Here is a 19,844-nt window from a genome sequence, read left to right as displayed (position 1 = left end):
GCGGAATCCCGCGTTTGATTAAAATAATTACGTTGCGGCAAGATGTATATTAAGCTATTCGTTACTCACTTGACAATTTGTCTCCAAGTCCGCGTAGTAACCACCTTTCAGGCCGCGACAGCTGAACGAAGTGGCTGGAATTGTCGTGAGTGCTGGAAAGTCTACTCCGGGCTGTCCTGTCACGCCTAAATTAAAAGAGCAAGATCTCATTGTAGCTTGATCGTCTCGTTTTTTTTTCGAAAAAAAAATTCGCTGACGTTTAATCTCTCAGCAGGAAATATAGGAGCATTTTTTCTCATTCGTTCATTTGTTGGTTCTCGTGCAAACTAAATATATATAGTTTCATGCAACCGAGGCATTCTTACGAATTGCAAGAATAATATTCATTTCGCTTGAAAGAAAAATTATTATTATTATTATTTGGCTTAAATTCGGAAAAAAATATATGAAAAGTGATTGATTTGAAATATATAATATTCTCGTTCGAATTGTCGTTAAAATAATTAAAATTAAAATTATTATTATTATTATTATTATTATACAAATATATAGAAAACGATAATAATACATTGAGTTTAAGTTCAAATCAGATATCAATGTTCAACAACGAGATCTCGTTTCATTTTCTATCGAGCGATATTAATTTCCTGATCCATGTTATTAGTTGTCACGTTGATCGGTTTAAAATAAAAAATAATAACTAACTGAATACATGCGCTTTATTCTACTTGGATAGAGGAAGCTGGAAGAGAAAGCGGCTGTTGTGTACTTATGCAGTATTATTAATAATACCCGCTCCTTTGAGCCATTCCTTGAGAAGATCCACATTTCCGAAGAAGACTGGGAAAGAAAGGCGAAGAAAGTACTTTAGAGATAGAACGAAAGAGAGTGTAAATTGCGTATTTAGGCGTTAGTAAGAGTATTGGTTAGGAACCTTGATAAATTTGGTACTCGCCATTCTTCTCCGGTGCCAGTCTTTTCACTATTTTTCTCAACGATTCTTCGTTTTCTAACGATGTTTTTAGGCTTGATAAATCCAACTCTGACGGGAACTTGAACAAATTTACCTTCTTGTTACTATTTTCTGACTAAAAGTGAATTTAACTCGTAATAAAAATAGGTAATATATTAGTTGAAAGTTACTGATTCTTTTTTTAATAATAATAGTTTTCAAAGGAGAAATGAAAAATTGCAATTGTGTCCTATTATATAATTGTGATAATATAAATGAAAAAGAGGTAAACATAAATAGTTAAATATAATAAATATATATGTTTACATGGTAAATGCCTTAATAAAAAATCATAATCACCTCTGTTTCGCAATTGCTGACCGTAAAAGTGATCATTGAACCTGTAAAACCGAGTAATGTATTAAAATATCGATGTTTTAAAAATCGATGAGATTTATATTTCTAAAATGATATTTCATTTTATTGTTTAATATTCAAACAACGCTAACGTAATATTTATTCTATGGATCAAATACAAAGTAAAAAGGAAAAAAAAACTCTACTTATACTTACATAAAAATATGATTATTTCAAGGCATGCCATTCTGGATAAATTTTTGTGCATGATTCTGAAACAAAATGTGAAAAAAAAAACTTGACATTTTTATATTTCTTTTATATTTTCATGATACAAATCTAGTATCTTCTAATGTATCGAATAATTATTGTCATTTTATTACGTAATATAGATAAAAGTTACACGAAAAATATTGATTAATACGCATTAAAATATCAATCAATAATTGTACAAATGAATGAAAACGTAAAACGTAAATTTTTCAATGAAAAAAAAGTCATCTGCCGAAACCCGGGATCGAACCAGGGACATTTAGATCTTCAGTCTAACGCTCTCCCAACTGAGCTATTTCGGCTTCTGAAGGAACGTTTCTCTATATTAAATAACAAGCATTCATTCGTTTATTTCGATCAATAGACTAAAGTATTTTTAAAAGTTATTCTTAAACTTAAATTGATTATTTAAATTGAATAAATATTATAAATTGAATCTTTTATATCCAATCAAAAAATAATTTTAATAAGAAACATTCGCATAAAACAAAACTTTAACGAAGAGATGACATTTAATCGTTTATACCTCGTAACGTAAGCATCCCATGAACTATTAATAAATAAAATACCAAGAACTTTGCTCAATCACGATAATAATCTCTTAAGATTTATGCGGTAACATATTTTATAACTACTCATCCTCGTGATAATAAAAAATTTATATCTTTGTCAAATCTTCAACATAGTGGTAATGGAATTCATTATAAAATATTCGAATAAAATAGGTACTTGATTACAAATGTATTCAAATTACAATAATATAATTATATATTTACATAACTACATAATATATTGTGATGTATTAATAATTCATATTTGTATTAATCGCATTGAATTTATAATCATATGTAAATAGTTTATCGAACACGAATCACTTGAAACAAAATATCGGTTGCTGCTTGAACTTGCGATCAATAATCGCATACTATATATTCATCATTTTTTAACGAGTAAATTATCTCTTTCTCAATGAATATTCGGGAAAACTGATCATTCCGAATATTCTCTTCGCGTGAAAAATAAAAACAAAAAGAGAGAAATAACGAATAAAAAAGAAAAAGGAAATAAAATTCATCACGATTCCTCTTTCGTGATTCACAGTCACCCACGTTCATCGTGCATACACGTCAATCAGTGATAAACGGCCGACTCGAGTTTACTCGAGAAAAGACGTTCGGATTCGATCGCGATAATAAAACCGGCAAAGGACTCGCTTGAGAACGTTGCCCCATGATTACCCGTGAAATCGATTATCCTAATCAAATCCCTGGCCGTGGTAATGGGGTTTCCATTATAGTACAGTAATCCGTGATGAGTATAAACGATCGGCCTGATGTCCGTGGCTCAGTGACATTCAACAATCGACAACATGAAAGCGAGTCAACCTCGTTGTCGGAAGAAACAAATAGCCGTATCGTGTTCGTCTCGTTCCTATCTTCCTTTTCTTTTTCTCTTTCTTCTTTTTCTTCTTTTTTTTCTTCGTGACGTGTGACGCAACCCTGAAGACGAGTAGAGAATATCTTGTTCATTCTCACGGTTCACCGATTCACCGGACTTTCAAAATGATTACGGTAGTCATTAAGTTGCCTGTTGGCATTTGATGCGACGCGCAATTTATGGCTAATCCTTTGGGCAAACCGCGATGAGTATTATAATGACGTACTTTCACTCTCTCTCTCTCTCAGAAGTCTGCGACCGATACGAACCTCTCGTTGTCATTTTACTCGTCTATACTCGATCCTTCTGGATTATTGTCTTATTTCCGTTGATTGATATAGATCGTTGGACGATCAGCAAGGGGTACACGACCAGGACGGCTACGTTGTCGAGCAACGATCACGATTTTTTTAATGGAACTTGGTTTCTTCCCGACGATATCAGCTACACAATACCTGCGCGAGAACCGGAGAGATTTTTTTCTTTTTTTTTTTTTCGAGTAACGATCCGTTCGCACGACATATACATATGTATGCGTCTAACAAACTTCCAAGGGTTCGATTTCAATTAGTGCCATTCTTTTCTCGCTACCTGGAAGTCGTTAAATTTTTCTTTTCTTTTTTCGCTATCACGCAAAGGGATTTAATTTGTACGTGTAATTTGTTTCGCGAAATTGTGTTTAATAAAATTGGAAGCATTTATTAATACGTTCATTAGATCGTTCTTTTAAAAAATTCTCTTTCTATTTTAAATATAGATGTATCCCTCGCGTGTAATCCCTTGCAATCATTACGATAAACTTGGTCTTGAAAGATTTGATGGATATAAATTTGATTGATAATAAGGGATATTATTTCAAATTTCCAGCAATCGGTCCCAAAGGCATCGCTGGCTGGAGAAGGGAAGCTTACGGACACAGGGCCCGGGCGGATAGCGCGATGTTGAAACAATAGCCGGCAGATAGCGAAATAAAACTTGGCGTCTTAACGAGCGCGTACTCGCATACGTACCGCCTTCCTCTTTTGTAATGCTAATTCAAAGGAGGCAATTATTTCAGGAGTAACTGGTAACCTTCTAGTTTCTCGAACGACACCGACCGTTCGGTGGTATCGTCCTTAGTAACCGAGGAGAGGATACGCGCGAAAGTCACCCAGATTCCACGAACAAAATTATCACGAAGAATCAATGGAAATCCTCGTCTCGATTCGTTGATTTCTATCACTACGCATCTCTCGTTTCTTCCACGTTTATTTTTTCACATTCGTAAATCGCGTTCCTTCTTCGACAATTATGCATCGATGTTTCGGATTTATATATATTGTAAATTCGAATGGATATTTTAGAAAAAGAAAAAAAACTCTTTGCACTTTTCGATTAATTAAAAGAAAGGCGGGTTAAATATAGATAGGATATCGATAATATTAATATTATTACAGTGTTATTATCGGATTTGTAATCGTGATTGAACAATGGGGAGCAACGGTTCCTTTCATTGAGTCACACGTTCCTTTCCGGTTATTTTGTTCACCTTTGCACGCTCGAAATCTAACGAGGCGATACGGGAGAGCATCGCGTTAAGGTAACAATCGAATGAACGAATCGAGTCGCCAGATATTATCGCAAACACAGGCTGCGTGTTGCGTGAAACAGATTACTTTTCTTAACGAAGTTGAATCGAGAAAGTCGAGAGATAGATCGTAAGCTGGTCAAAGAGACGAGAATTGAACGAATATATTTTTCGTTTTTACGTATATTCGTAAATTTGTATGTGAAATAATTATACAAAGTCAAGTAGCGAATTGTGAAATTGTAAAAAAAACTGAATGAAAATATCGATTTTTTTTATTTCTTTTACTTTTTTCTCCTATATTCCTTATTTGTATTAAATATTATACTTGTTTCATAAAGTTTCTAATCTGTATCTAATTTTATTAATTTTGCATAATAAAAAATGTTGCACGAGTAATTATCTTGATTAACTGATTACATATCATCATCTTATCGAGGAAATTATTCAAAGACTTGTAAGAAACTGATATAAATCGTTAACTAATTACGTTTAGATCGTTTTGATTAACGATCGGGTTAAAATGATTTTTTCAAATTTGAAATTATTATTAAAATTGAAAGAATTTTGGAGAAAAATATTTCCTTCTATCGGTTAAGAAAAGACAGATTTCTATCGACTATTTTATCGCGATAGAAAATGTCTTTTGCGTTCATTGTTTAGACTATTTGTAAAATTGAAACAGGCAATGAGATCTTTCTCCTCTCTGTCATTCGTTCAGCTTCGTTGAGGCGAATAATGGCGAAGATAATTACATGAATCAGCCGTAACATTTTTCGAAGCATTTTGTTATAGTGTAAAAGAAGAAATTTTCCTTTCCATTTAGGATTCCGGAAGATAAAAGTAACCGTTAATTTTGTTTCTCTCGTATTTCTTCTTTGTGTCGATATAGTCGTTAATTTAAAAAAAGGAAATCTGCATTTCTTATGAAACAAATTGGAATTTTTTCAAAGATGAAGCGATTACATCTCATTGTTTTCTATTTATTATTAAAAGAATTTGATATCTTGTTCTTACCGACCTTATCAAGGAAAACGTCGTGTTTTTTTGAAGTTTTTTTCCCATGTGTGCGTACCACCTTACGTAAAGCATTGTATTCATTATGGGAGAGTTCTTGTAACCGGTTGTTTCTTTCGTGACTGAGTTTTGGTGTTATAATCCTTTCATACCAAGCTATTTGTTTTCGTGCCTTCTCTCATCCTCCTCTTTCATCCCGATAATACGAGAAGATATTTCGACCATCGCTCGAGATTTTGCGAATGTAAATAAAAAAATATTTGCAGAAGATGTAAACGCAGAGGAAACGCAGAGGTGAAGTAATCGACCGAAATTATCCACCTTTTGTCTTCGCTCCACTTTCTCGAAATTAATGTTTCACACTACGTCAATCCTCATCTAATTCTGTGACAAATTTCCCACCAATTATAGTTCATTGACTTGTCTTTCTTACACATATATATATATATACGAAATCGAACTTCGAGCAAGATTCTCAAAAATATCCATAATCCATAATCCTCCTTTCGTTAATTATCTTTTATTCGAATCCATTGCCTCGCTAAAAAATAATCTTCGAAGATCTTGGGAAAATATTTGCGAAACGTTTGTATATAATAAATCAACGTTGATGTTGCACGATGTTATTAGAAGGAAAAAAAAAAATGAAAAATCTCCTTTCCTCGAGCCATCCTCGTACGTTTATCCGCATTATGAGAACGCGGGGACGCGTGTTTTCGGTTCAGGAAATACCTGAACGCTTGAGATCGTTATAGAGCGGCATCTTATGAAACATCCTGTTCACGAATATACGTATGTCCGACACGTACGAGGAGACTTTCGGTCGTACCTCTCGGGAGAGAAGCGGAAGTGGTACCATACATCTCTTACCGTCGCAGCAACACCGGTTTATCGGTTGACCCTCGAGGCACACGCTTGAATCCACCGGCCGCGTTTAAGATCCGAACCGAGGAGGAAAGGTCATTTCGGGCCAGTCACCGACGCCTTTGCCGGCGAGGAAGATCGTCAGATATCTTAAGAACGAATCTGATTAGCCGGGTCCCCCCCGTGGCAAGAGATGTTAGAAAGCGGCGAGCGGCGACCACGGCAAACGATATTGAGTCACGTCGAGGAACGAGCTGCGAATCTTCCGTGGCGGATCGACACGATCTCCCCTCGGAACGGTGCGTTTTCGTCGCAATCCAATACGACGACGATTTAAGCAAGAATCGTGTCGTTGCAACCATCGGCCAACTATCAACCCGGAATTTTATTCGTGCTTGCCGTGTAATTTTCCGCGAAATTGTCGCACGAGAAGAGGAGAGAATGTCGAAATAATAAATGCGCCATGATTATCTATAGCCTAGGAGAAACGTTTCTTATTTCGTCGATAATAATAAATAGTTGAGAAGGGGAGAGAGAGAGAGAAATACCTTTGGAAGAGATATCTCCAGGTCTCCACGATGTTAGAGATTGCTCCTTCGGATGTTTATCGTTCGCAATCGTCGCAGATTTCGTAGATTTACATTTTCGCAAGTTAATGATACGTCTAGTAGGTGAAAAGAAATAATATTGAATTTATAGTAGAAATTTCGTTACAAACAATTCTTCGAATAGATTTAAAATTAAGATTCAGATAATTACGATAAGTTAATGATAAGGTCTTAAATTTTATGCAATTAACAGAGGAAAAGTAATGGTGATTCTTATTGGAAATGGAGACGTATCGCTTTAATCTCTTAAACGGTGATTCGAAAAGATACGGATATACAATGGCCATATACGATATTTCTCTGTTTAATATTTATGTTGTTATTATCCTTTCCTTAATAAATTCATTCTGAGAGGTTGATCGATCAAGTTTGAATAATTGCTGCACGAATAATCTAATTTCAAAATATAATACGACAGTTTAACGTCAAAGACAAGGTAGTGTTAATGCACTTGATTACTCGAGTGCGTTGCGCATCACCAGCAAAGACGGAAGCGCAACGGACGAGTGACTTATACGATTTATCGAGGAGACGTTGATCCGGAAGACGAGCCCACTTTCGCCAGTGGAACAGTAGTGTGTTGGTCTATCTACCACCTCGCAGGACAACAAACTCCGCTTCACACATGCGATTGCGAGTTCTTTTCACGAGTTCTCTTCTTTCAGAAGACACGGCGAAGAAACAGCGAATTGTCCTCCGTTCTCTCGCGTGATACCAACACCCCTCCTCTGGTGGAGGAAGGGTTGTAGAGGAACTATGACACAAGTGAAATTACGCGTGCCATACACACGCTACACGGCCAGCAGACACTTTCTGTTGATTCTATCGCGCTTTTGCTACCGCGATTATCCATTACGGACGTAATCATAAAATAATGAGGATGATTTTCTAAGATACTTATGAAATATTATATCCAGTGAAAAAGAAACTTTTGTTCGGGCGGGAGATTGGAGAGGAACGATTCTTCCTTCTTTTCAATCCCGATTAATTATCGGACGACTTTTTTCGATCACTCTACCCCAAAGAAATAAAATTATTCGTTACAAGAAATGTAATTTACCACATTGAGTATGTTTAAGATGAAAGATGGATAGACAAGACGAAAACAAGTTTCCGTATCGATTAAAAATTTTTATTTTATGCATGAAATTTATTTCACATAACAAGATACATTGTTTTCCCAACGAACCTGCTACTTTCTACGTAATACACGTAACAATTCAATTAATTTCTCAGGAACGTAAAACGTTACGTCTTCGAATGCTAATTCGTCTCTATCTACGTTGAGCATAGTAATGCATCTTACGTTATTAATCTGTAATCACGGCTTTCTCCGGCTACTATATAATGTAACAAGGGAAGAAAAAAGAAAAATGAGATAGATTTAGTTTTACGCGTGGAAACCGGAACTCGGAAGCGTGTATTTCGTGAATTTATAGGTTGTGACGCGCGTGACGTTACAGAGATATAGTCTGTGCAAGTATGCTCCATCGTGAGATACAACGCAATGTCGACCATGGGAACCTTTTTTCTTTATGTTTAATTAATCACAGTCATAATTATATTGTTCGACGGAGTCATATTGTTTTAGTATTTATAAGCCGATGTTTACATCATGCTAGTAGTGTCACGAAAAATGGGTCAGTACTGAAAAAAAGAAACGTTAAATTTTTAAATATCGATGAGATATTTAAAAATAAATATTTATCAACGAAATGTCGCGTCATTCATTTTTACTTGGAAAATATAAACTTACCTGTCGCAAAAAAAAAAAGAAAATTAAAATACGTACTATTTGTAAAAATAACAAAAATAAAAAAATATTCGGACGGATTATTTTAACAAACTGCACAACTCTGATAAATTGTGCCCAATTTAGTAAATCAAAATCTCTAAATTTTGAAAAATTTTCGTGCAAATAATTTTGTTATAATTAAGATAACAGACGCGTATCGATATTGCCCTAATTATGGATCGAAAGCATACCTTCCCCATTCTTCGCTAGTAGTACTGATAAACTTTCTATCGGTCTTCCTGCACAGAACAACAAAGTTTTCATTCCCGCTATACCGTAGGAGAATATCAATGAAAGCGGGAAACAAAGGAGAAGTCTCGATGAATCGAATTAACGACAATAGAGGAATAGGACGGGCGAGGGAGATGATTTAAAACCTTCTTTTTAATCCGTTAATCTTTTTTTTTATACTATCAATATCGTATATTTTTTTTTTTATAATTTAGCGGTACATTTTTTTTTAAATACGCATTCAACGTTCTTCAATATCAATGATGCGTTCGAATTCCAAAAAATAAGAGTTTTTGTGCGTTTCACAATCGAGGAACATACCGCACTATTTTTTTTCTTTTTTTTTTTTTTGACCGCTATGTATTTTTTTTTTTTCAATTTTACGTTCCTTATAATATACATAACATCTGCAATGATATATATACATTGTATTGTATACATATAATATTCGTTATTGCTCTCGCAAAACTAAGATTGGACCGGGCTTGGATCTACGAATGGCTCGATTGAAGGATACGATCGAAGAAAGTATGTAGAAACGATTGGTAAAACGTTCTACGAGACGATAAAATCGGTCACAAAGTACGACGAATAAGAATAAAAATGAAATTGATAATAGACAAACGCTGAAATTCGATAAAACAATCTTGATATCATCTATACAAATACATCTGCTGTACATACATAAATTATAGAACAATCTATTCGTATATCAGGTATGGTCAGTAATAGTTTGCTACGATTGTACTTATCACTTGTTATCACCGTCTAAATTATATATCACTTCGTACTTTCTAAATTCAGAAGCGTAAAAACATAAACAACACCGTAAAACATTAACGAGCTATCTTATCCTATACATACTATAATATATACTTAAAAAAAAAAATATATATATATATATATATGTAAAAGAAAGAGGATGATAAAACAGGAAAAAGTATCGTATAATTTCATTCATCAACATCGCACGTTTCTTATTATTTATTCGAAAATTGTGAAAGCACAATCTTGCACGTTTATCATTACACGCGACGTAATACGACAACAAACGGAATCAACGCCGAATGGATTTATCATCAATCAAGAGTATACATAAGTACGTACGTGCGCAACATCCAATATATTTCCCTCTTCCGTGTCACTCTCCTTCGATCACTTTGTTGATATTCCTACCGATGGAAACGGTTCAAGGATACGACAAACGGCACTCATCACCCGTGACGGGACGAAACAAACGTAATACTTTCGCCCTCCTTGGAATCGTATCACTGAACGTGCGTGAAAACGAGAGGGGGAGGGAAAAAAAAAAAAAAAGAGCAACGAGCAACAGTCGCGCGTGCAACAATGGTAACGCCGGTATAAACGAGATAAACGGATGCGCATCAGACAAGTTTGGACGGCGCGCGGATCAGGACAGCAAGTTGAAGGGTCACGTCGCGAGCGGAACGTAGGACGATACTGAGGAGCCGTCTGCTAGGCATGCAAACCTCATACCGCGCAAGGATCCTCGCGAATCCTCGCTTCTTTGTCCATCGACTGTCGCAGCTCGCTGTCTCTATTCCACTCTTCCCCATTCACGTTTCCAACTGTTATCCCATCTCGCTTACGCTCGCCCCGCTCACTTCCTCGCTTTCTCGTTTCCTCGCTTCCTCGTTAGAGTTTGCGATCCTCCCTCCGGTGTTAACCCCGCCGCCTCTCTTCGTCTCGTAACCCCCATTGCATCTGTATCCGTGCTTGTATGCGCGTATTAGGTGTATCGGACTAGCCGGCGAGCGCACGCGCTATACGCGCTGCTTACCTTTTACCATCCTCACCAGGAGAACCACCTTAACCACCCGCTCTCACCTTTTTCTCCCTTACCGTCCCCCTCCGCTTCCTCATTCTGTCTCCTTCTGCTCGTTTTTTCCTGTAACCCTCGCGCGCTCCTTGGTCATCTTCTTCCTATGTGACCCGATCCTATCTGTAATGCTTTCTCTTTTCTGAGATACGTTTTTACCCTGAATGGAGTTCAAGCGTGTGCGTGAGTATATATATGTAAGCGTGTTTCAATGTTGATCAAACGACGTGTGTACGATTGTGTAGTCGGCCAGTTGTTGCCCTATGCTTTTTTCCCCCCCTTTTTCAATTCACTCTCTTCTTTTCTATTTTTCTTTTCCCTCTTCTCTCGCTTTTTCCTTTTTACTTAGATTCGCAACGCGTTCTACGCTCTAAAGCATCTTGACCTCCTCATATCATGAAAAAACTATCACTTTCGTTCCTTTTTAATTACCCTCCGGCACGTCTTTCTCGCGATTTCTCCATGTGATTTTTAATTACATCATCGTTCCGCGAATTTCCAAGTTTTGTATATTTGTCCTCTTGTGAACTAAGAAAGTTTTCTTCTCTTTTTGTACACTATACACATATCGTTTGTGTCGAGATCACATAGAAGTTTGGAATCGAGAATAATCGCGATAACAAGTTGATTCTATCTCTCGTTAAATAGGTTTTTCTCGAAAGAAAATTGATAGGATTTATCAATCATATCAATGATATCGAAAGGAGAAGAGACAAATCGAATTTCTAAAAGAACGAACGATAAAGATAACACGTATTTTTTTTTTTTTTTTTCACATCCTTCCAAGCAAATAATAAGAACTCGAGCGAGCGAACTCGAAAAAAGATTCCTTTCGCTTTTTTAATATTCATTTTGTTCGACGGACTTTTTCCTATTTTTACGCAAATCTTTCATCTTGAATAAATCGTTCTAAGATATTCCCAAAGTATGAAGAAACTAGGGAGATTGCGCGTGTTACTTGCGAAACGCAGTATAATATTTATGGATTTGACTGGAATATTTTCAAAAAAAAAGAAAAGATAAAAACTAAACGGTTGACACCAGGCAAATATCTTTTAAAAAACTCGCATAAAAACAATTCATATGCGCGCGCGCTCTTTGAATATTTTCACACGTTTTATAAAATCACGGTCACATGTAAAATATATATATATATATATATATATATATATATATATATGCTAAATGAAAATGAAATATATCTCTAAATAACTTCGATATCTCTTCTTTTCTTTATCTACGCGCGCGCGCGTGTATGTATATGCGTGTGATTAAATGAGTTAGTAAATAAAAGATTGTATGTGTGTACCTGTGTGTATGTACATACTTATTTCATACATTTATGAGAACATAATTCCATCCATTTATAATTTATACAAGAGAAAACTGTGTACAAACGAATAATTTTATTCATGTCCTTGTTATAAACTCTGCATTGTGGGAACGAAATTTGTACAAGAATTTCGTAAGATGTACCGTACACGCCGGGTAAAGAATTTTCAAAGCCGAAAATTATTCTTAATATTTTTCTACGATCACTTAGGAAAACTTCTCAAACGATCGTATATGTAAGTACTTGGCGTGTTTGCACGTTTAATAAATAGGGAGATGAGCCTCTTATTAAGTAATATTAAGAACATTTTTACATTACTTTTGATTATAAAAAATTATTACTCGTTCTACCTGACACAACGGCATCTTACGAAACACTGTAGATCGATAAAAATCGTTGATTATTACTATTATTCAACATGATTTGCACGACTGGCCTGTATCATTGAAAATTTTTTTCTCAAATTAATAATTATGTTTATAGAAGTAATAGTGTAGAAAATAAATTATTGGCTTTTACGTTTCTTTGATTTCCGATTATGAATAATCATGATAGTCATGATATCTAAGTAAAAGATTTCCAAGTGGATATGATAATCGCGTAAATTTTGAATAATATTATTTTGCTTATAGATATTGTCAAAAGAACAACGATTAGATGATTTTCGTTTGTAATTTTTCGAATGAGTGTTTCAACAAACAAAATCGATGAGCTTTTACGATGCAAAATATTAGTTGTTCCTTTCGCTACATGTTCAAAATTATTTTTTATCGCCGACATAATGTCGGCATATATTAGCAATGCAATTACGTCAGGCAAGGCAGTGATTATAGCATATACTGTTGGGTCATCTCGCGTTAAATCGATCAATTGTTTGATTGAATCAAAATCTATCGTCAGAATTATGAAAAATAGAGTTAACTTCATAAAGAAAGCTCATTAAAAATATTTTTATTTGTATAGTATACTAAAATGTTTTATTTTCGATATATGATTATAAAAAAAAATCGTCAAAATCAATCAATCAAATTACAGAGAATAAAGGAAAAAATATAGATAGTAATTTTGCAATTGGATGATCTAACGTTAAATGACCCTTCCATATCTTTCCCTACCTAAAAGTATTTGTTTTATTAACATATTACATGGTCTAAAGTTCCCTGTTGCATAAACATTTATTATTCACGTCCACTGTTAACAGTATCGTTCTTTCTTACGAATAGCACGTTACAACGATACTAATTTTATCTAAATGACTTTTAATGTAATTCGGAAAGATCGCGGATAATAAACTACAGAATCTACAGAATCTAGCTTAAATAGTTCAAATAATTCCGTTTCGATTCATTTCGACTATAGTACAATGTTACAAGCAAGATTCGTGTTGATGATGATGTATCGCTATGGATCCGTAGATCCATCCGGCGAGAATTAATAATAATAGGTAATGGTATCTTATGGTACGCGACGTATAATCAATCGATGAACAAATAGTTCGAGCACGTACGTTTCTTTCGTTGATTCAGAAACGTTGTTTTAATGGGTTATCCCGCGTTGCGTAGTTCCAAAATACGATACCCCAAGTTTTATCCGTGTTAACACGGCTTTCAGACTTTCTTAAACGTTACTAATGCTTACTCTTTTTTGTACCCGCCGTTAAATCAACGTGGTTTTGTCTGAAATCATATTCACGAGTTCTGAATTGTACTCACTTGTAAGAGAGACCAAATAGAGAAACAACATCGATTCATCGAGTATTCAAAGAAGTTAATCGAGCACCATCTTTAAAAAAATATTCTTGTTATTATATTTTTCGTAATTTTTAAATTAAAAACAAATTAACTTATATAAAAATTAATTAATGTTACATAAAAAAATAAATTATTTTATAAGATTATTAAAATTATCTTTTAAGTAAATTTTTAAGTAATCCCTTTAAGTAATCCTTTAATTTAATTTAAATAATTTATTATCTTTTAAAATTATTTAATAAACGTAATATTTTAGAACGTAAAATCTTAAGAATACAAAATATTATTTTAATAAAATCTTATAAAATTCTATATTTGTAGAATTAATATCTACAAAATAATATAAAAATATAGTTAAATGAAAAATAAAGGGAAAAAACTAAAAAATTAATCTTTTAATCTTTAGTATATATAATAAATCATAAAACATTCAATTTTAATTATCTATAAGATTGCTCTTTTTAAGTAAAAATACACATAATGCAACATTCGTTTATAAATTCTAATAACTTATGGATATAACTTTTTTGAAAACTCGATAAAAATTTATTGACAAAAAGAAGAGAATTCAACAAGAAGAATACAGAAACACTTAAAATATTTTGGCACTTGTAATAAAGTTGAATTATCCTTCCGCATTAATAAAATGAATAAGGCAGAGGAGCTTTATTACTAACCTCTTCATCGGAGGATTGAGTAAAAGCTCCTATTGCCTGTTGGATTTGCGGAGCAGGAGATCCACTAGTAGGATGCGCCGCAGCTTGTTTACCAAGTTTTACGGCATCCTGCGTTGTCTGCGATTCAGTCCTTCTAATATAAGCAGCCTCCTTTTTAGGTGGTACTACCGGTTTATTCGGTGGCACTGGAGGAGGAACGCCGCGAGATACTGGTGGCTTTTTCGAAGGCAGCATACCAGATGTTTGAATCGTCGAACCAGAGCCGACATGAAAACCAAGCTTTCCTGCAGTTTGCGCCGATGGTATAAGTTTTACCGTGCCTCCAGCATTTACAGGAGCAGGTACAACCCCACGTTTGTCTATAGCCTGAGGAATGAATACATAGGAGAACCGATTTAACGTTCGAGCTATCCGTATAAGAAATCCTTCATTAGAAGAGTACGTATAGACGATCGTTGCGTTTAAGATAAAATAAAGAAAAAGGAAAAATGGGAACAAAATTATACCAAACCACCAGTATAAAGCGAAGGAATAAATAAAATGCCAGAAAAATAATAGATATTCTAAAGAGGTCGGTATAAATAATTTAATAATGCCAATATTTTTCAATGTTTTAACTACAATCATTATAATCATTATAAATTAATACATTTCGGTGATAAAATGTAATAAAAGAGATTATTAAGAAAAATTATGATTTTTATTTGAATAAAAAATAAAAATCATAAGAAATAATAATTAATAAAAATATATGGATGCTGTCAACATCCTCTTTTGTTAAAATACATTGCACAACTTGAAAAAATAACAGGTGAACAACCAAACCATATAAAGTTAGCAATAGCAAATACAGGGTTGCAATTAGGAGGGCAAGCAGGGAAAATTTGTAAATAAGGCTCAAAAGTGAGTTGCATACAAGTTTTAATTAAGGAAATAATTGTGTACATTACTAAATAGTAATCTTATGTACAAAATAAGAATAGATAATACAAGTCAGACTTAAAATTTGACAGTGTATTAACTTATATAAAATAATACAATGTGATATAATCAATGTGAATTAATGTTTACAAATATATATGTATATAATATGTATGTGTAATTAAAAATAAAAAGATGAATTTTTGTTATCTACATGATATTTGTAACTATGTAACATAACGTGAATTTTCATAATAACTAAACAAATTTTAATGGTAAAATATTAACAAAATTTCACTATAAGATACATGCAACGCATCTACAAGATGTGTGCATGCAACATTAATATACATGTATATATTTTTATAACTTACTGTTCATTTTCAATTTCTATATTTTAATATTTTATGTATTTTACATTTTTTATATATTATATATTTTTGTATAAAAACATAGAAATTATGTAATATTTATATTGTTATTCTAAATATATATATATGTATTGATTTCTTTTTCTAATTTAACAATTATACTGATTGTTTTTTATTATTAATTTATACATAATTTATAGATTATATATTTAATTTATAAATTATTTATAAATTAAATATATAATACTCACATGTTAGAGAAAGAAATAAACCAATTTTACCCCCAAAGCAGTTTCTGTTCGATTCATTAGAAATAATACAAAAAGTCAAAAAATGCTTAAAAATTGTGCTTTCTAAAACAGGATGATGACATATTTATATTTATCATTATCATGCAATAATCATATAATAATATTGTTTCATGTAACATTCAATAAAATATAAGACTAGAAAATTTATATATAATTATAATATAAAATAATGTGCATATAAAGTAATAGTAAAAAATATTTTTAATTTAATAAATTAATTTAATTATATTTTTATTATTTTTAAAGACACTTTCATCAATAATAATAATATTTAAGAATTTAAAATGTTATTTATATAATTATTTTTATAAGTATCTTCAATTTATAATATATTCATAAGTCTTCTTTAATAAAATTAAAATCTTGTAAAAATTATAATTTTTATAGTTCATTAATTTATTAACAAAATCAAATATATTTGTTAATTATGAATACTATTTTAAGTAAGTATATTAATATATTCAGCATAAAAATATAATGATCCATAATTTAGTTTATTTATATTTTGAATTAATTTTTAATGTTAACATAATTTTTTAAAGAATATATATTAAAGAATATATATTATTTAAAATGTATAAGCAATACATTGTATTTAAATTTTTTTTAATTTAAATATATTATTATGCTTTTTTTATTTATTCTATAAAATGGATGTACAAAAAATAATATAAATCAATATAAATGATAAAATATAAAAAGTTTTATTATTATAAAAGCTCTATATTATGGAAAAAACTTTTTATAAATATATATATATATATATATATACACATATATATATATTTTATATTATATCTTCAAATTAAAGTAGAATGTGAAGAAAAATGAGGATAGTTTACCTGATTTTCAGAAGATGTCGCAGTTTCACCAGTAGAAGACGTAATATTGGACGTATACGAGACCCCGCGTAGTGCCTGTCCAGGAGTTACTGATCTAGCTATCCCAGTAGCTACAAAGAAATTATTTTAAATATTATACAATTGTTATATTAAAACATCTTTACTCAAAATGCTGCACAATTTATTCCATATTAAAATAGGTAATATCATATAAATATATAAATATATAAATAGATAAATAAAATAATTAACATAATATTATATAGTATTATATTTTATCAATTTAATATAAATTTATAGTTTTATATAATTTTTAGAGAAATGTTTTAAATATAAATTATTTATTGGATTAATTCCGCATCAGTATGAACCTGTGCTAAATTATAAATTAATATACTAACATCAGATAAATAGAAATAACAGATTCATATTAATATCAAATGCATTACGATACACGTATGAGCAAGAGCTACAATTACCATTTCTTTTTCAATTAACTGTCAAAATGTAATTTGTTAATTCATCCACTGTCATGCGACACGAATATTCTCTTAGAGAAGATATATCCAAAATATTTTAATCGTTTATATCCTATTTCAACTTTAGGGTAAGACGTGCTGTTCTTACTTGGACCGCTGACAGGAACACTAGATACCGTGGCAGTGGGCTGAACAACTTTACTACTAACCATTGGCGTCCCAGTGCCCAGCACTGTACCTTTAACTGCATTTAAAATATATAAATATTCAATTTTTTTTTTGATTTATATTATATGAATATACTTAATATCATTAAAACTATTGTTTATTTATTACTGGCGCTTATTAAAATGAATTATATTTATGTATGTAATTATATAACGATTATTATGCATAACATACTTGTCTGTGTTACATTAGCAGGTTTAACAGTAGGCATAGCAACTAAATTAGCTGGTTTGGCTGGAGGAGGTGGTGGAGTTGTACCCACTCCTCTTGGAGAACCTCGTGTTTGAGACTCTTTCCACATATCCATTTCACTTCTAAGTTTATCTAATTCTAATTCGAGATCTTTAGCTCTTTTTTCTTCCTTTGCTAAAGCTTGCTTATATTGTTGTCTTTCCATATCAAATTGTGCAAGTTGTTTTTCTAATTCTGCTTCCATTTGCAATGATTTTTTACTTTCTTCTTCAAGTCCTTCAGCCATAGAATCTACTCGAACTTTTTCTTCACTTAATATCTGTGCCAAATCTTCTGATCTTTTCCTTTCTTCTATATACTTCATAATTATCTTTTTACGTTCAGCAAGTAAAAGAAGTACTATTTGTTTCTGTCGAGTTTTTTCTTCTTCTAAAGTCTCATTTGCTTTTTTTAATTCTAATTCCAGTCTTTTTTTTTCTTGTTTTTCTAATTCTAATTCTTTTTTTAATCGTGTTCTTTCTTTTTCCAATCCATATGTAATATCATCACCCTGGGCAGTATCATGTTCATGTTTTCGTTTTTCTTCTTCTAATTCTTTAATAACCTAAGATAAAATAAATATAAATATAATATAGAAAATAAATATATTAATTATTTATTATATAATTAAGTAACTAAATATAATGTACATACTGCTCTATGCCTAAGTTCTGCTTCTTTAAGAACTTTGGCCATTTTAAACTGCATACATCTTTGTTGTGTTACAAGTGCTTCTAAAGTAGCAACTTGTTTATTTATTTGATTTGGTTCATGTTCATTTATACCACCTACTAGAACAACATCACGAGCAAGTGCAGCATGTGGATCTGATGTTCCACTCAGATATCGAGTACTTAACAGATGTTTCAATTTTTCTGACTATAAAATATACAAAAACTTATTTTAATTCAGTATATATTTAAAAAATGTGATATTATATTATTTTTTAACTTAATCATAAAAAACTTTCAATTAATTAACAAAGAATAAATTACCTTTAATACTGCTATTACAATATCTCTTGCTTGTAATTCTCCTTCAAGATGCCCTAATAGTTTTAATAAATCAGTTTTGTTTAATTCCATTTTTGGATTACGCTAAAATTTAAAAAATAGTTATCAATAAATATATAATTCAACACATATTAGTACAAATAAATAAAATTAAAAATTAAAAAATGTTTAGTTAGATAAATTTTTTCTTAAATTCAAAATTTCTTAAACATACTTTTAATGTATTGGAGGAATTTTTATCAATTGCTTCTATATTATTAGATTGTAGAGTCTGATGCTGTTGTTGCATTAGTGACGGTGACGGCGACGGCGATGGTGACGACGATGGAGATGAATGTTGTTGATAGGATTGTGAAGAAGTAAGAGATTGCATCTTCGTAGTACAGACCGAGATGGTCGTCGACGATCCGGATGATCCATTCATCGGTGAAATAGTTGAACTTACATTCATAGCATTTTGACTCTGTGATGCCATTTTTGAAAAAAATGAAATATCGAGGAAGAATTCCTCTTAAAAAGACTTATAATTTCAAGAAAAAGTATTAAAAAGTACTCGATGAAAGTATTCCGCGGCTAAACCGTTTCAACCTTCGGTATTAATACTTTCATTTGAGCAAAGAAGGCTTCGGCCCAAAGAGCCAATTTTGGGACACGCCACATCGTTTTCAAATTTTTCTTTCCTTTTTCGAATTTACTTAAATTATGCCGAACGAATTAATCCGGCATTTAACTTTATCCTCAATTAT

At 32.1% G+C, this 19,844-nt stretch overlaps 2 protein-coding genes and 1 non-coding gene across 12 annotated transcripts in view; all 3 read right to left on the bottom strand.

Moving 5' to 3' along the window:
- LOC108002095 (mucin-2-like) overlaps nt 1-11,031 on the bottom strand; it is a 17,010-nt gene extending 5,979 nt beyond the window's left edge. The window contains exons 1-6 of one of the 9 annotated variants that reach the window (XM_062086483.1): nt 10,209-10,351; nt 1,526-1,581; nt 1,313-1,353; nt 935-1,088; nt 793-840; nt 70-185 (exon numbers count right to left, since the gene is read on the bottom strand). In XM_062086483.1, coding sequence (XP_061942467.1) covers nt 70-185; nt 793-840; nt 935-1,088; nt 1,313-1,353; nt 1,526-1,581; nt 10,209-10,219 — 426 coding nt within the window. In that variant the 5' untranslated portion in view covers nt 10,220-10,351. Of the gene's footprint in view, nt 1-69; nt 186-792; nt 841-934; nt 1,089-1,312; nt 1,354-1,525; nt 1,582-2,820; nt 8,197-10,208; nt 10,352-10,949 lie in introns of those variants that run through there. The other 8 variants (XM_062086488.1, XM_017063545.3, XM_062086499.1 and 5 more) reach the window with 8 other exon arrangements.
- On the bottom strand, nt 1,812-1,884 carry Trnaf-gaa (transfer RNA phenylalanine (anticodon GAA)). Its single transcript has one exon. It is a non-coding gene; the product is annotated as a tRNA-Phe (tRNA).
- LOC108001989 (CTTNBP2 N-terminal-like protein) lies at nt 9,252-19,732 on the bottom strand. 2 transcript variants are annotated; one of them, XM_062086590.1, is made up of 8 exons: nt 19,313-19,732; nt 19,081-19,182; nt 18,740-18,964; nt 18,029-18,650; nt 17,775-17,870; nt 17,148-17,257; nt 14,703-15,068; nt 9,252-13,950 (listed from the first exon to the last, which is right to left on the bottom strand). In XM_062086590.1, the coding sequence occupies exons 1-8, from the start codon at nt 19,571-19,573 to the stop codon at nt 13,936-13,938; spliced, it is 1,797 nt and encodes a 598-aa protein (XP_061942574.1). In that variant the 5' UTR covers nt 19,574-19,732; the 3' UTR covers nt 9,252-13,935. The 2 variants fall into 2 exon arrangements, with proteins under 2 accessions (XP_061942574.1, XP_061942566.1); XM_062086582.1 differs by having other exon boundaries at nt 9,252-15,068.
- Nucleotides 19,733-19,844: the final 112 nt, after the last annotated feature.

Source organism: Apis cerana, linkage group LG1 (assembly GCF_029169275.1).
Source record: "Apis cerana isolate GH-2021 linkage group LG1, AcerK_1.0, whole genome shotgun sequence".
In the NCBI taxonomy this organism is placed as follows: Eukaryota; Metazoa; Arthropoda; class Insecta; order Hymenoptera; family Apidae; genus Apis; species Apis cerana.
The sequence above is the reverse complement of the archived record's forward strand: the minus strand, read 5'-3'. Positions and strand labels throughout refer to the sequence as shown.